Raw genomic sequence first — 18,491 nt, 5'->3', positions numbered from 1 at the left:
TACTGTAGATGACTAGCAGAATATAGATCAGTTGCAGATATTGGCAGAGAGATGTCAGATGGAGTTTAACCTGGACAAATGTGAAGTGTTGCACCTTGGCAGGTCAAATGTTCAGAGACAGTACATTGTTAAGGAGCAGAGAGATTTGGGGGTCCAAGTTCATAGTTCCCTGAAGGTGGCTGCACAGATTGATCGGAGGTTAATGATGCATATGACATGCTTGCATTTATTAGTTGAGGCACTGAGTTTAAAAATCAGGCAGTTATATTGTAGCTTTATAAAACTCTAGTTAGGCTGCAGCTGGAGTATTGCATATAGTTCTGGTCAGTCTATTATAGGAAGGATGTTGAGGCTTTGGAGAGGGTACAGAAGAGGTTTACCAGGTTGCTGTCTGGATTAGAGGGTTTGTGCTATAATGAGACATTAGACAAACATTGGTTGTTTTCTCTGGAGCGGCAGGGGCTGAGGGAAGATCCGATAGAGGTTCATAAGATTATGAGAGGCAGAGACAGACTGTATTGTTTTCCTCAGGGTTGAATTGTCTAATACCAGAGGGCATGCATTTAAGGTTAGAAGCAGTAATCTCAAAGGAGATGTGAGCGGCAAGTTTTTTTTTTTAAAAACAGTGGTGAGTGCCTAGAATTAGACACTTTTAAGAGATGTTTAGATGGGTACATAAATGTGAGGAAAATGGAAGGATATGGATATTGTTCAGGCAGAGGGGATTAGTTGGCCATTTAATTGATAATTTATTATGGTTGGTACAACATAGTGGGTTGATGGACCTGTTCCTGTGCTCTACTGTTCTATGAACTCGTGGATTGTTGCTACATATCTACTGCACTGAACATGTACAGTTTGATACACCTGGAGCATTATCTTGTGCTAAGACCTCTCTCTGATTACTTTGCAGCTTACACTGAAGCATATAATGAATTCCAGAGACTCAAGTAAGTTCTAATGTCCTAAAAATATTTCACTGCAGGACTGCCTGCTCATTCATATTTGTGATGTTTCAGTCATGCTTGTAAAATGTTGAGCTTATCAATTACACTTTATTGAATTATCTTTATTCTCATTCTCATTTACAGAGCCGCAGCTTTTGCAGAAAAGAGTAAGTATCCAGAAAGTGTTCCTTATTCAATCGCAGTGAAATTATACAGTTCACACAGAGTGAATGGTTTCACATTGATTCCCTCTCCCTCCTAGATCGTGGCAAAGTTTTAGGCGGATTGCCTGATGTGGTCACCATAATGGAAGGCAAGGTATGAGGTGTGGGTCATAAGGGAGAGAGATGGGAGGGGGTGAGAGGCAGGGAGATTATAAGATTCTGCAGATGCTGGAAATCCAGAGCAGAACAACATACACAAATTGCTGGAGGAACACGGCAGAGCAGGCAGCATCTATGAAGGGAAATAAACAGTCCTAATTAAGGGTCTTGGCACAAAACATCAGTTGTTTATTCCCCACCATGAATGCTGGCTAAGCTTCAGAATTCCGTGTGTGTTACAGAAGAGAGACAAACTGCTACAGGAACTCAGCACATTGAGCAACATCCATGGAGGTAAGAAGATGAACCTGACTTTCTGTAGCAGTTTGTTTATGGGTCCAGGTTCTGATAGCTACTGCCTCTTGTCTGTGTTTTAGCTTAACCTGGTGCTCCCACACCACTGCAGCAGTAAATGTTATGAAGGATTGTTGACATAAACTTACTTGTGTGCTCCAGACACTGAGCCTCACGTCCACCGTATTTGGAAACCCAATTCCTGAGGTGACCTGGTTGAAGAATGACAGAGACCTGGAAATGAATGACCACCACACTGCGACCCTCGAACAGGGGAAGTTTGCCTCCCTCACCATCAAATGCGTCACCACAGAGGATTCTGGGAAATACAGCATTAATGTCAGGAACAAGTACGGTGGTGAAACGATTGATGTCACTGTAAGTGTCTACAAACATGGAGAGGCAATACCTGAGGTGAAGAAAGGGGTTGTCCTTTCACCAGCCTCCAAACCTGCCAGGAGAAAGTGATGACCTATTGTAAACATAGCATGAACTGCAGTGAATAATTACCCGTGAAGCTTAACATAGAAAATATAAACTCTAGGAGTAGAAGTGTCAATCATTCTTTGGATGGTGTTCAAATGTCAGGTCAGTTGGAGGAATTTCTTTGCTCTGGCCCTCCTGATGGGTTGTTGGCAAAAATCACTCATTTACCAGTTTAGTGTTAATCAACTGCCCTACAAAACCAGGGAGTACCAGAGCACAAATATTCCACTATAGTCTCCTTGCTGAATTTTGCCTTTCCTCGGCTGTTTAGAGAAATACAGTTTGTAAATGCACCACGTGGCAGTAACGTTGTACCTACTGAGAAGGGAATAATATTAATCTCACACCCTTCCAAATCAATTGTTACAACAAAACCAGCTACCACCAACCCATGGCTGCGACTCACTCCCTCCGTATCACCTTACTCGACTAATCTCGTTTTTTGTTTGTCGTGCTTTGCATCAATAAAAAATGCCTTTCATGGCAATGTTTAACCCTCACTTGTGTTTCTGTCTCCCACTGACTCAAATTCTGCTTGCAGAGTCACACATTACCTTAACAAAAAGCGATGACATTAACAGGATCACTAAAGTCAGCAACAGCACAGTAACATGTCTGGGTGAAAGCAGTGAGCCCAGGCAGTGTACCTTCAGTAACTGATTGAATTCTTAACCTTAGTCATTCTCACTGTAAGGATTTCCTGGGGAGCTCTGAGGAGGTTCAGAATATAAAAACAATCTGGAATACTGGATAGTAACACACAAAATGCTGGAGGAATTCAGCAGGTCAGGCAGCATCTGTAGAAATAAATAGTTGATATTTCAAAATGGCGGGGGGGGGGGGGTTCTGTGGACAAAAACAGGACCAGGATAGTGTGTCCCTTGCAGTTGAGGATGTCTCTGAGTGACTGCAGAGCATTCTTAAGGGGGAGGGAGAAGAGCCAGAGATTGTTGTGTACATTGGAACCAATGACATAAGTACAAAAGGAATTGGGTCCTGCAGAGTGCATACAGAGAGCTAGGCAGAAGGTATAAACAGGATGTGAAGGAAAGGCTGAAATCTCTGGATTACTCTGGTACACATGCTTGGAAGGGCTGGAATAGGAGGAAAATGCAGGTTTTTGGGATCTCTTCTGGGGCAGAGATAACCTATACGAGGGGGATCAGTATCCTGGTGGGAAGATTTTTCTATAGTCACAGGAGGATTTAAACTCTTCTGGATTGGGCGAGATCATATAGGAGCTAGACAAAAGAGGCTTGGTGGAAGGAGGCAGAGGATGTTGCTGGAGGGTTGCTAACAGACTGGAGGCCTGTGACCAGAAGTGTGCCACATGAACTACAGCAATATCTGGATGAACTGGGAAAGTGGGTCAAGGAATGGCAGACACAGTTTAACTTGGACACATGCAGAGTATTAGATTTTGGGAAATTAAACCGGGGGACCTACACCGTAAATGGCAGGGTACAGAGAATGTGGTAGAACAAGGAGACAGAGGGATCTCCTTGTTCCCTAAAAGCAGCAACAGTGGCAGACAAGGTGATGATGAAGGCATTTGGCACGCTTACCTTTATTGGTCCAGTCAAAGAATGCAGGAGTTGTGACATCACGATACAGCTCTCCAAGCCCTTGCTGAGACCACACTTGCAGATCTGGTCACCCTGATGCCATTATGCTGGAAAGAATGCAGAAAACATTATTACTGGGGCTAGATGGCCTGGCAGATGAGTAGAGACTAGATAGGCTGGGAATGATTTCCCTGCAGTGCAGCAGACTGAGGGCTGACCTTACAGAGATATAAATAATCATGAGGGGCTCAGAGATGGTGAATCACAATTGTCTTTGCCCCAGGGTAGGGGATTTTAAAACTAGAGGGCATAGGTTTAGAGAAAGAGCATAAAGATTTAAAAGTCCACACAGAGGGGCAATATGTCCACACGGAGAGTAGTGGGTATATGAGAGAGGAAGAGGTTGAGAAGGATATATTAACAACATTTAACAGACTCTTGGGAGGTATGTGGACAGTAAATGCAGGCAGTTTGGTTGGCAGGGACAAGTTGGGCCAAAGGGTCTGTTTCCATACTGTATGACTCCAGCACTTCCACCCTACAATCCTTTCTGACTTCCCTACCCCGAAGGACAATCTGCCAAAACCTCTCTCAATCTTAGTGCATCTTGCACGTTCCTCAGCAAACACAGATCCTTTAAATGATTGACAAAAAAACATAAAATACTTGAAGTGTTGTGTTCAGTTCTGGTCATTCATTATAGGAAGTTAGTGGAAACTTTACCCAGATGCTGTCTGTATTGGAGGGACTTACGAGGAAAGGTTGCGTGAGCTCTCAACACAAGAGATTCTGCAGATGCCTGGAAATCCAGAGTAATGTGACGCACACACACACACACACACACACATACACAGTGCTGGAGGAACCAGCAGGTCAGGCAGCATCTATGGAAAGGAATATTGAGCCGATGTTTTGGGCCAAGACTCTTCGTCAGAAGGCCTTTTCTTTTTGGAAGGAAGGAGGATGAGAAGTAACTTTAGAGAGGTGTACAAGATGAAAAGAGGAATAGATCTGGTGGACAGCCAGAGACTTTTTCCCAGGGTGGAAACGGCTAATTCGAGAGGCATAACATAAAGGTGATTGAAGGAAACTCTCGCGGGGGATGTCAGAGGTAAGTTTTGTTTAACACAGAGTAGTAAGTGCATGGAATGCCCTGTTAGAGGTGGTGGTAGAGGCAGATACATAAGCAGCATTTAAGAAACTCTTAGGTTAGATTAGATAATAGAAAAATGGAGGGCTATGTCGGAGGGAAGAGTTAATTTGATAGTGTAGGTTAAAGTGTCAGCATTACTTCGCCGGCCCCCTAGGCCTGAGTCAGCATAGTAGTAGTAGTATTACTTTGTGGGCTGAACAGCCTGTACTGTACGGCAATGTTCTATGACAGTGGAAGCTTTTACTTCTGAGATGACACAATCATTCTGAACTTCCAAGAACAGAGATAGGTTAAAAGGGTAAATCTATTTTCACCAGAAACTGTTTTTCTTTCATTGCTCATAACCATTCCTATGCCCCTCATGATTTTGATATCCTTTCCCTTTAGAAGGTGGTGGTGAATCACCTTCTGCCATCACAGGAGTCCTGGTGATGGGACGTCCCCAGTACAGGGTATGGCAGGGCTCCACTGCATCTGGAGCGGTGTTTGTGGAATCATGCGTTTAACATTTAAACATGTGATCCATACACCTTCAATGATCCCCTCATTTTACCTGAGGCTTCTTGGTTCGCCCACTGCTGTTCTCGCATGGGTGGTGCAAACGCACAGATTGTTGACTTGAACCATTGCTGGAGTCCACAGGGTCTCCGGAACCTTACTTAAAAATGAGGAGAAACCATTGAGTGAGTCACAGAACAAAACCAAACCATCAGACTAAATTTCACAAGGACCAAGGTGATCATACTCACCAGAATTCACCTAGCCTCCCACCCTCATCTTTCCTCACCTCAGTTGTTTTACCTGGGACAGGATGGACTTGTGACCCTTCACCAGCCTCTCCCTCAGGCTTTAAATCACAGTTTCATACAGACCACAGAAACCCCAACACGTGGGATCAGACTAAAGGACTGTATAAAGTTCAGAGTCATCACGCCTGACGAAGGGCCTCAGCCAAAACATTGACTGGTTATTTCCCTCCGTGAATGCTGCCTGACCTACTGAGGTCCTCCAGCTTTGTGTGTTTCACAATCTGATAGCCTCGCTGTATGAGCAACAAATGGTTCACATTGGCAAAAACCATTTCACATGGTCTTTGATACAAAGATGTTTCAGTTAAGGCGTCAAATTGAATATTTTAATCTTTTATGCCTTATTTCTTAAATTAAATGACAGGTTAATGTTCAGGTTAGCAGAGCAACCCATTAACTTGTTTCATACAAAAGTTCAAGTTTAATTGTCATTCAACTATACATGAATACTGCCAAACAAAATAGTGTTACTCCGGGGCCGAGAAGCAAAACACCGAAACTAGAGTCATACACAACTAAAAGCACATATAAGACAGCAGTAAACATACACACACAAAAAAAAATATAGCCCAAATTCCTGAGTGTCATGTCCTGTGGACTGATGGTGCATGGGTGTTGTTGGCAAGAACAACATATTATTTAAAGTAGCACCTTGTTAAGGGTCTGAAATGTTAAATTTTCCCAGATTTTTTCTGTGATCCTGAATCACAGTTGATCATGAGGAGCTGGCCTACCTTCAGAACTATTCCTTCAGCCTCAGTCCAGATCCTTCTCCCCATCTATCCAGCTTCCCACCACCACAGCACAGGGGGTAGAGCCACTGCTTCCGAGCACCAGAGACCCAGCTTTGATCCTGACCTGTGGTGCTATCTGTGTGCAGTTTATATGATTTCCCCGTGAATCACACGGGCTTGCCCAGGTGCTCCGCTTTCCTCTCAGATCGCAACTCATGCAGAATCCGTGGATAAATTCGCCACTGTAAATTGCCCACAGCTCATAGGCGAAGGGTGGCATTTGTGGGAATTCATGGGAATACGGAGATAAAGGAAAAGGGTAATGAATGTAGGATAAGTGTAAGTGGGGGTTGATGGTCAGTATGGACTCAGTGGGTCGAAGGGCCTGTATCCCATGGCAGAGTAGCATTAGAGTTGATCAAAATTCTGGCGATCAGGACGTCCCAATAAGAACTCACCACCTCCTTCCTGATAATGCTCTGGTCAAAGACTCAGGAGTTCAGGTACAGTACACGGTTCCCCGATAATGGCATCGTAGACAGGGTGAAGATGATGATGTCTGGGACATCTGCTTTTATCGGTAAGGGCTCTGAGTACAGGAATTGGAAGGTCATGGTGGAGCTGAACAGGATGTTAGTGAAGCCACATTTGGAGTACTGGGTACAGTTTTGGTCAACCTCTTCCAGGTATAAGACTTGTAAAAAATACTGCAGGGAAGATTTATAATGATGCTGCCAGGAGTCAAGAGCTTGAGTTACAGGGAGAGGTTCATCAAGCTGGGTCTTTATTTGTTGGACGCCAAGGAGTGACTTAAAGAGGTATATAAAATCACGAGAGGCATAGATAGGGTGAATGCACACAGAGTGAAAAGGAAACCAAAAACCAAAAGGGACAGGTCTATGGTGGGAAGGGAAAAAATTAACATGGACCTGAGGAGCTGCCAAAGGAAGTGGTTGAGGCAGATTCATTCTCAAGTTTGGAAGACATTTGGATAATTACAGGTAAGTGGATAGGGGGAGCTAGAGGGATATGGGCCAAATGCGGGCAACTAGAATGTGTTTTAGTGGGCACCTTGCCAGGCATAGACAAGTTGGGCTAAAGGACCTGTTTCCATGCCGTCTGACTCCATGACACCAGCTGGATATCAGTGCACTTGCACTTGAGCACGTTGTATTTTCCCACAAAGGCTGTTGGTCACAATGAGGATGAGTAAATTTCAATCATTGAGCCAAGCAACCGAACTTCAGCTTGAATTCTTTGAAGAATACATTACACTTACCATGGAGCCATGCAACAATATAATACAGAAACAGGCCTCTCGGCCCATCTAGTCATGCTGATCTGCCTAGTCCTATCTAACCGCACCCAACCATAGCCCTCCTGTCCGTGTACTTATCCAAACTTATTTTAAATGTTGATATTGAACCTGTATCCACCACTTCCAGTGACAGCTCGTTCCACCCTCTGAGTGAAGAAATCCCCCTTAGGTGCTCCCTAAGTATTTCACCTTTCACCCTAAACCTATGACCTCTAGTTCAAGTCTCATCGAGCCCGAAGGCAAAAGCATCACCCTATTGACACCTCTCAATTTTGTACACCTCTATCAAATCTCCCCTCATTCTCCTACACTCCTCGAATAGAGTCCTAACCTATTCAACCTTTCCCCATAACTCAAGATCCCCAAGTCCCGGCAACATCCCCGTGAATTTTCTCTGTAGTCTTTCAAACATTTTTTTTTTAGGTAAGTGACTAGAACTGCAACAGCGCTCAAAATTCAGCCTCATAAAGTCTCGTATAACTTCAACGTAACATCATAACTCCTGTACTCACTGTCCTGATTCACACATCTCCACATCATTGAGGATAAAGACTCCTTTTTAAAAGTTCACTGTTGAAGATAATTGTCTTCACACTGGGTTTCGTGAAAAGACCCTGAGGTACAACATTGAACAAGAAGAGTTACCTTGTCACTCCAGCAGCTCCTTATTCAGTCTACAGTACTGTTGTACTAATGTCAAGATTATGATGACGGACCTCACTGCACGCACACCCTCCCCTGGACACAGCCTACCGGTCCTGTAAACCAGTATGTAAGACTAAAAGAACGAGGAGGATAGACTTTTCTGGAATGAGTAAAACATGAGAAGGTACGTGGAAGGGTTGTGTAAGAGAACTGGTGATACACAAACCTATTGATAGGACAATGAGGGCAAGAACTTTGTTGCCGACAATAAATACCAAAGTTAGATCCAAACAAAACTACAATAAACAAGAGATTCTGCAGATGCTAGAAACCCAGAGCAACACACAAAATGCTGGAGGAACTCAGCAGGTCAGGCAGCATCTATGGAGGGAAATAAATAGTTGTCATTTGGGGCCCGAGATACTTCACCAGGATTAGAAATGAAGAGAGAGCAGCAATAAATCCCCTGTTTATTCCTCTCCATAGATGCTGCCTGACTTGCTGAGTTTCTCCATCATTGCCTGTGAGTTGCACAGTCAATGGATGGATAGTCGGGCTGAGATAGAGGAGAGATAGTCGGTATAAAGAGGTGAGGGGAGGGGTGGATCCAGGTGAGATCGTGTGATAGGCAGATGGAGGAAGGGAAGGTGGGAACAATGACAGAGGCTGGGAGGTGATTGGGTGATAGGCAGACGGATAAAGAAAGGGTGGAAATAGTGACAGACACTGGAAGGTGATGGTTGGATCCAGGTGAGGAGGTGATAGACAGATGGAGGAGGGGAACATTGGAATAGTGACAGAGGCTGGAGGTAATGGGTGCAGATGGTGGAATCTGATAGGAGAGGAAGGTGGAGCATGGAATGAAATAAGGGAGGAGGGGAGGGCAGTTGAGAACAGTGGGGGCAGCGGACCCAGTGGGAGGGGTATGTGGCCAAGGGGCAGATGGAGTGGGTGGGTGGAGAATGGATAAGATGGATAGTGGGAAAAGGCAGTGTAGAAGGAACTGGGTAGATCAGAGGGATATAGAAGAAATGTACCTGAGATTTTGTCCTGACCAAGTGACATTTGGCTCATTCACCTGTCCATTACAACTGTGGTACAAGTTTTCACTGCAGTGTCAGAGGAGTCACAGTCCAGCCTTTGGCCAGTTCATTGGCGATATTTAGGAGGGAGTTAGATATGGCCCTTGTGGCTAAAGGAATCAGGGGGTATGGAGAGAAGGCAGGTACAGGGTTCTAAGTTGGATGATCAGCCATGATCATACTGAATTGTGGTGCAGGCTCAAAGGGCCAAATGGCCTGCTCCTGCACCTATTTTCTATGTTTCTATGTACATGGGACATCCCAGATGATGTGGTGACCTACCACCATTGTGCAGAAGAGGATAGACTCAGACCGGACTGGAGCACTAGAGGGACATTGTGGAGGAGCATCAACACAGAGGTTCACCACCACCTATGATGAACAAACCTGGAGATTATCTCCAATTCAATCAGGAGTGTGGGCAGCTGCACTGGGTACTGGTTTACTTGACACAGGTACTGGGATAAAGCTTATGCTTCGATGTCATCCATACAAAATCCATACACAAATACATTGAGGTGATGGAAAGCAATAACAGAATGTAGAATAATAGTTGTACATTTATGGAGAAAGTGAAGTGCAAGTGGAGAATAAGGTACAAGATCACAGTGAGATACAGCGGATTGGAAGGTCAAGACTCGGGGGACTGTTCAATAGTCTCATAACAAGTAGGTTTATAGTCTTATAACAGTCAATATTCTTATAACAGGTAGATATGGTCATTAGATTTAGGAGCAGAATTAGGCTCTTCAAGTCTGCTCCACCATCAAGGTAGATTGAAGATCAAGAGTTCATTGTATCACGTAAGAAGTTTATTCACAAGTCTCACAACAGCAGGATAGAAACTGCCTTTAGTCGTAGTAACTTGTCATCTCAAGCAGACTCATGAATGGACCTCTTGTACAGCAAAGATCTTTTATCTACCTCATAGTGGTCCACCCCAATTTACCTTTGGTCTTCTTTCCCTGCTGTTGAAACCAGTCTTAAGTAAACATGACCTGGCTTGTGTTCAATTACAATCTAGTGGTTTAAATATCCTTTACAATTTTCTTGTCAGTTTTTGGTGCACCTATATTTGTCCATCACTTTGTTTGGCATGTCCCTGATAGCCCTCACCAATTTCTACAGATGCACCATAGAAATCATCCTGGCTGGATATATCACAGATTGTTATGGCAACTGGTCTGCAGGTCACTGCAAGAAACCATAAGAAACCAAAGAGAGTTGTGAATACAGCGCAGTCTATCACAGAAACCAGCTTCCCCTTCATGGACTCTGTCTACACTTCCCACTGCCTTGGGAAAGCAGCCAATACAATTAAGGACCGGACAGTCTCTCTTCTGCTTTCTCCCATAGGGAAGATACAAAAGCTTGAAAACACATAACATCATGGTCACGGATACTGTAGCTTCAAATCCCTGTTATAAGACCCTTAAAGGAACCTTGCATGATAAAGATGAACTCTTCACTATCTCAATATACTTTACCACATCTTTTGCACCGTATTTGTTTCAATGTACTCTCTCTGTAACTGCCACACTATATTCTGCATACTGACTTGGGTTTCTTTTGTTCTGTTTCAATGCACTTACATTTACAATGATCTGTCTGGATGGCACACAAACAAAAAAGTTTTTAGATTGTATCGCAGTAAATCGAACCTAGAACATCACAGCTTAATCCAGGTCCTTCAGCTCCAAATGTGCTGACACCTTAATTTAATCTAAGAGCAGTCTAACTCTTCCCTCACACACATCCCTCCATGATTCTATCATCCATGTACCTATCTAAGAGTGTCTTAAATGCCCCTAATGTATCTGCCTCTATCACGACCCCCGGCAGCATGTTCCATGTACTCACGACTCTCTGTGTAAAAAACTTAACTCAGGCATCCTCCCCATAATTTCCTCCAATCACCCAGCTTCCCTGGGAAAAAGGCACTTGATGTCCACTATATCTGTGCCTCATCACTTTCTCCACCTCTTATAATAACTATTTGTAGAGTACTTTTCATACAGACAATGTAATTCGAAGTGCTTTACAACAGGATAAATGCAAACATAAAAGTAATAGATAAAAAATGTTAGTTAAAAGCAAGGTTAAATAAATGACATGTGATAGTAATAAACCACTTACCCTCTGCGAAAAATAACTCACCTCAGTCCTACAGCATGCAACCCTTAGCTCTACAGTCAACAAGAGAAACAAGGTCCCCAGCTACACCCTGTTGAGCCAGTCCTCTGGAGACTCTGCAAACCTTCCTGCCACGCTCACAGAAAATGTGCATCTGAAGGGCACACAGAGATAAATGATGTTAGGATTATCTTTTTACCAGAGAATCAAATTTCCTGGAGCCACAGTTATGTCCATTCCCTACTACAAGTATCCAGGCCATTAAGTATACCCAATGACTTGGCTTCGACAAGAGTCTGTGGCAATGACTTCAACAGATTCATGATACTTTGGCTAAAGAAATTCCTTATCTCTTCTTAAAAAAAATGGAGTGACGTTTGTAACGTTCCACTCCTCCAGAACTATTCCAGAATCTAGCAATCCTTGAATAATTGCTCCTCATCTCTGTTCTAAATGGATATCCCTATACTCTGAGTCTGCAATGTCTGGTCCGAGACTTCTCCACTAGAGGAAACATTCTCTCCATATCCACAATATCTAGACTATTCAATAGGTTTCAATGGGATACCACCGCCCCCCATTCTTCTAACCTCAAGTGCAACACCCAGAGTCATTAAACGCTTGTCATAGTCAACCCGTTCATTCCCAGAATAATTTTCATGACCCTCATCTGAGCCCTCTACAATATCAGCACAGCTTTTCTTAGATAAGGGGCTCAAAACTGCTCAGAATACTCCAAGTGCAGTCTGACCAGTGTCTTATAAACCTCAGCATTACATCCTTGCTTTCATATTCCCTTGAAAATGAATGTTAACATTGCATTTGACTTCCTCATTACCAACTCAACCTGCAAGTTAACCTTTAGGAAATCTTGCTCAAGATCTCTCAGTCCCTTTATACCTCTGATCTTTTAACATTCTCTGTTTAGAAAATAGTCCTTCTACCTAACTGCATGAGCATACATTTCTCTACACTATATTCTGTCTGACAATTCTTTGCCCATTCTCTCAATCTAAGTCCTTCTGCAGGCTCCCTGCTTCCTCAACAAAACCTGCCATTCAACCCATCTCTATCATCTGCAAACTTGACCACAAAGTCATCAATTTTATCGTTCAAATCATTGATATATAATATGAAAAGAAGTGGAACCAACACTGCCTCTGTGGAAGACCACAAGTCACTAGCAGCCAACCAGAAAATGCCCACTGTATTCCCACTCTTTGACTCCTGCCAGTCAGCCATTCTTCTATCTTTACTAGTAATTTTCCTGTAATACCATGGGCTCATATCTTGTTAAGCAGCCTCATGGTGTAGCAGGTTGTCAAAGGTCTTCTGAAAATCCAAGTATACAACGTCCATTGACTCTCCTTTCTCAATCCATTTTGTTATTTCCTCAAAGAATTTCAATAGATTTCCCCTTAAGAAAACCATGCTGACTTTGGCCTATTTTATCATGTGTTTCCAAGTACCCTGAAATTCATCCTTAACAATTGACTATCTTCCCAACCACTGAAGTCAGGCTAACTAGCCTATAATTTTTTTTTCCTCTGCCTCCTTCCCTTCTTAAATTGTCCAGTCCTCCAGAGCTATTCCAGAATCTATTGATTCTTGGAAGCCCCTTACCAATGCCTCCACAATCTCTTCAGCAAGGTTTCAGAACCCTGGGGTGGAGTCTATCTCATCCAGTTAACCTATCTACCTTCAGACCTTTCAGCTTCCCAAGAACCTTCTCCTTAGTAATAGCAACAACACTTACTTCTGCCTCCTGACACTACAAATTTTGGCATACTGCTAGTGTCTTCCACAGTGGAGACAGTGAACCTTGTCTGCCATAGTTGCCTCATCCTCCCTTGAGAATATTTCTTCATGTTTGGTATGAATCTATCCTCTGCCTTCCGAATTGCCCCCAGAATCTCCAGCCATTGCTGTTCTGCCATCATCCATGCTTGTGTCCCCTTCCAATCAACTTTACTTTGGCCAGCTCCTCTCTCATGCCTCCGTAATTCCCTTTACTCCACTGTAATACTGATGCATCTGATTTTATCTTCTCCCTTTCAAATTGCGGGCAACTCACTGCTTCCGAAGGCTTCCTTTACCTTGATCTCCCTATTTAAATTTGATTCATTACACAGCACCCCATACAGAATTGCCTTTCTGCTAGTAGGCTCAACCACATGCTCCCCTACAATCTAACTCATAGGCATTCTACAAATTCTATCTCTTGGAACCCAGTGCCAACCCGATTTTCCTAACCTCCATGAGTATTGAAGTCCCCCATGTCTATTGCATCATTGCTCTTAGTATATGTCTTCATCATCTTTTGTAATAATTTGTACCCCATATCCTGAGTACTGTTTGGAGGCCTGTATATATCTCCCATCAGGGTCTTTTTACCCTTGCAGTTTCTTAACTCTAACCAAGGATTCTACAAATTCTGATCCTATGTCACCTCCTTGTAAGGATTTGATTTCATTTTTTTAAAACCAGAGCCATCCCACACCCCTCTACCTACCTCCCTGTGCTTTTGAAACAATGTGTATCCTTGGATGTCACTCTCTCAACTCTGATCTTCTTTCAGCCATGACTCAGTGATGCCCAAACAAAATACCTGCCTTTCTCTAATTGTGCTACAAGACCATCTACCTTATTTCATATACTATGTGCATTCAAATATACCTTCAGTCCTGTACATATCACACTTTTTGATTTTGTCCCTATGTTACATTTCAACTCATCCCACTGACTGCAATTTTGCCCTATCATCTGTCTGCTCTTCCTCACAATCTCACTACACATTGCATCAACTAGTATACGAACTGCCCCATCCTCAGCCCTATCACATTGGTTCCCACTCCCCGCCAAATTAGTTTAAATCTTCAACAGTTCTAGAAAAATGTGCCTGCAAGGATACTTTTCCCCCAAGTTCAGGGATAACCCGTTCTTTACATACAGGTCGTACCTTCCTCAGCAGAGATCCCAATGATCCCAGAGATTTGAAACCCTGCCCCCTGCACCATTTCCTCAGCCACACATTCATCTGCCAAATCATCCTTATCTAAATCTCACTGGCATGTGACACAGGCAACAGTCCAGAGATTACTGCCCTTGAGGTCCTGCTTTTCAGCTTTCTACCCAACTCCTTATATTCTCTCCTCAGGACTGCCTCCCTTTTCCTACCTGTGTCATTGGTACCAATATGTACCACAATCTCTGGCTACTCACTCTCCCACTTTAGAATGTTATGGAACCTATCCGAGACATTCCTAGATCTGCCACCCAGGTATCTCTTTCATGTCCGCAGAATCCACTGTCTGCTCCTCTAATTATGGAATCCACTATCACTACTGCACTCTACTTCTTCCCCTCCTCTTCTGAGCCACATGGACACAGTTATTGACAGGGATGTGACTGCCAGATCATCTCCTCTCGCACCGCCCCCCCCCCCCACAACAACAGACATATCCTGCACTGGCTGCCTATCCTCTTTCCTCCTCCTGACAGTTTCCCTGTATGACCTATCAATCAACCCTTCAGTCTCCTGAATGATCCAGAGTTCATCAGTCGCAGCTTCATTTCCTTAACACGGTCTGAGAGAAGTTGCAGCTGAGTGCACTTCTTGCAAGTGTAGTGATCAGAGACACTTGAGGTCTCCCTGCTTTCCTGCATCCTGCAAAAGGAGCATTCCATTATCCTGCCTGTCATCCCCACTGGTCTAGCTGCGTAAGAAATGAAAAAAATCCATGTATAGCTCACACCTCTCCTTGCCAAAGTCTGTATGAATCGAAGCCTGAGCTCCCCACTCTAAGACTGGCCCACGCACACAATGTCACTCCACTTAAAACTAACTTCCTCTTATTGGCCCTTGCCAAGTGCCCAACTGCACACAATCCAACGTCTCATCAGGAACTGTGGCGCACAGATGACCTGACCGCCCCTGCTCACTTCCTTTGAACTCTCTCTCCCGCTACACAATCCATCGTCTCCTCGGAAACTGTGGTGCACAGAATGGGTGAGCGCATGCAGGCTATTTCCCCTGAGGCTGGGTGAGAATTTGAGGTCATAGGTTTAGGGTGACAGGTGAAATATCTAAGGAGAATCTGAGATGGAACTTCTTGACTCAGACGGTGGTCTGTGTGGAATGAATCCCTAGTGGAAGCAGTGGACGTGGGTTCAGTCATAACGTCTGAGAGAGGTTTGGATAGGTTCACAGATGGGAGGGGAATGGAAGGCTATGGTTCAGATGCAGGTAAATGGGAAAAGGCAGAAAACCAGACCAGCAATGACTAAATGGGACAGAAGACTTGTTCCTGTGCTCGTAGTGCTCTATTGAAGAGATTTGGTATGTCATCAAAGCCTCAAGCAAATTCTGCAGATGTACCATGGACAGCTTTCTGACTGGCTGCTGTCAGTCTGCAGGTATGGAGGCTCCAAGGCACAAAATCGAAAAAAGGCTTCAGAGGGTTGGAAACTCAGCCAGCTCGATCAAGGGCATTAGATCTTGTTTTTTTGCAATACCTTACTTTCCCTTTTCTATTTTATATTTATGATTTATAATTTAAATTTTTAATATTTACTATTGATTTGTACTCCAGGGAGCACGAAGCGCAGAATCAAATATCGCTGTGATGATTGTACAATCTAGTATCAATTGTTTGCCAACAATGAAGTATAAAGTATAGATCAAGGACATCTTCCAAAGGCGATGACTCAAAAAGCTGGCATCAATCATTAAGGACCCCAATCACCCAAGATATGCCCTCTTCTCATCTAGGTGGTGGTACAGGAACCTGAAGGCACATACTCAGCATCTTGGGAACAGTTTCTACCTCTCCAACATCAGATTTATGAACAGTTCAGGAATACATGAACACTACCTCGTTTTCACAATCTATTTTATTTTTATTTGTAACTTGCAACTCATAGTATATATGTCTTGCACTGTACTGCAGCCACAGAACAACAAATTTCACTATATATAACAGTGATGATAAACCTGACTCTAATTTTGACTCTGATACCTCCATGATTCTATAAAGGGCAGTGCAGGTAAACAAAAAGGTGCAGTGGATCATAATGAGGTAGATTGTGAGGCTACAAGTCGATTTTATCACACAGACATCAACCAAGGAAGCGAGTACAGGAGTTGACATGTTATGTTACAGTTATATGAAGCACTGGTAAGGCTGTGCTTGGAGCATTGTCTGCAGTTCTGTTTGCCTAACAAAAGGAAGGAGGTGATTACCACAGAGAGGGTGCAGAAATTTTGTTTGGAAAGCTTGAGCCATAGGCAGATATTGGACCGGCCGGGACTGTTTCCTCTGGAGTGAAGGAGACTGAGGGGTGGCCGTATCGAAGCCTATAAACTCCTCAGTGGCACAGATCAGGTTGATAGTTACAGTATTTTCCCAGAGTAGGGGAGTCTAAAACCAAAGGACATAGGCCTGAGGTGAACGGGTAAAGATTTAATGGGGATCCAAGAGGCAAACAGGTGGATTAACAACATTTGAAAGAGCTTTGCAGCATTACAGAGAAAGGAGATGTTTTGAGGGGTATGGGACAAACACTGGTAAATGGGCAGTCCTTTTAGTCAGTATAGACGAGTTGGGACAAAGAGCCTGGTTATGTGCTTTAAACTCTGATTTGACTCGAAGTTCAAAGTACATTTATTATCAAAGCATGTATATGATATACAATCTTGAGATTCATCTTCCTGCAGGCAGCCACAAAACAAAGAAATATAATAGAATCCAAAAATAGCAACCCAAAGACCATCAAGCATCCAATAGGTGTAAAAGATCAAACCGTACAAACAATTTTTAAAAAGTAAACAAATATATCCCAGGCTACTGCGGGAAGTGAGGGAGGAGATTGCTGAGCCTCTGGCAATGATCTTTACATCATCAATAGGGATGGGAGAAGTACCAGAGGATTGGAAGGATGCAAACATTGTTCCCTTGTTCAAGAAAGGGAGGAGAGGTAACCCATGAAATTATAGACCAGTGAGTCTTACTTCAGTGGTGGGCAAGTTGTTGGAGAAGATCCTTAGAGGCAGGATCTATGAGCATTTGGAGAGACATAATCTGATAAGGGATAATCAGAATGGGCAGACTGTGCCTTACGAACCTAACTGAATTCTTTGAGGATGTAACAAAACACATTAATGAAGGTAGAGCAGTGGGTGTAGTGTATATAGATTTCAGTAAGGCATTTGATAAGGTTCCCCATGCAAGGATCATTCAGAAAGGAAAGAGGCATAGGATCCAAGGAGAACTTCCTTTGTGGATCCAGAATTGGCTTGCCCACAGAAGGCAAAGGGTGGTCGTAGACGGTTCGTGTTCTGCATGGAGGTCGGTGACCGGTGGTGTTCCGCAGGGACCTGTTCTGGGACCCCTCCGCTTTGTGATTTTTTTGAATGACTTGGACGAGGAAGTAGAAAGGTGGGTACGTAAGTTTGCTGATGATACAAAAGTTGGGGGGGTTCTGAATAGTCTGGAGGGTTGTCAGAGGTTAAAGCGTGACATCAATAGGATGCAGAACTGGACTAAGAAGTGTCAGATGGAGTTTGACCCAGATAAGTGTGAAATAGTTCATTTTGGTAGGTCAAATATGACGGCAGAATATAGTATTAATGGCAAGACTCTTGGCAGTGTGGAGGAGAAGTGAGATCTTGGGGTCCATGTCTATAATACACTCAAAGCTGGTGCACAGGTTGACAGTGTTAAGCAGACGTATGGAGTGTTGGTCTTCATCAACCATGGGAGCTGTGAGGTAGTGTTACAGTTATACCATATCATAGTTAGACTCCACTTGGAGTACTGTGTTCGGTTCTAGTCACCTCACCGCAGGAAGGACGTGGATCCTATAGGGAGAGTGCAGAGGAGATTTATTAGGATGTTGCCTGGATTGGAAAGCATGCCTTATGAGAATAGGTTGACTGAACTTAACCTTTTCTCCTTGGGGCGACAGAGGATGAGAGGTGACCTGATAGAGGTGTACAAGGTG

General features: G+C 43.6%; 1 protein-coding gene across 4 annotated transcripts in view; it reads left to right on the top strand.

The window, feature by feature from the left end:
* Positions 1-18,491, top strand: part of myom2b (myomesin 2b) — a 147,300-nt gene that overhangs the window by 118,998 nt on the left and 9,811 nt on the right. For 3 of the 4 annotated variants that reach the window (XM_072251126.1, XM_072251129.1, XM_072251128.1), the window contains 4 exons: positions 914-950; positions 1,092-1,114; positions 1,210-1,265; positions 1,727-1,942. In XM_072251126.1, coding sequence (XP_072107227.1) covers positions 914-950; positions 1,092-1,114; positions 1,210-1,265; positions 1,727-1,942 — 332 coding nt within the window. Of the gene's footprint in view, positions 1-913; positions 951-1,091; positions 1,115-1,209; positions 1,266-1,726; positions 2,551-18,491 lie in introns of those variants that run through there. The other variant, XM_072251130.1, reaches the window with a different exon arrangement.

The sequence above is a fragment of the Mobula birostris genome, chromosome 2 (genome assembly GCF_030028105.1).
Source record: "Mobula birostris isolate sMobBir1 chromosome 2, sMobBir1.hap1, whole genome shotgun sequence".
Taxonomy (NCBI): Eukaryota; Metazoa; Chordata; class Chondrichthyes; order Myliobatiformes; family Myliobatidae; genus Mobula; species Mobula birostris.
Note: the sequence above shows the minus strand (reverse complement) of the source record. Positions and strands in the feature narration are given on the sequence as shown.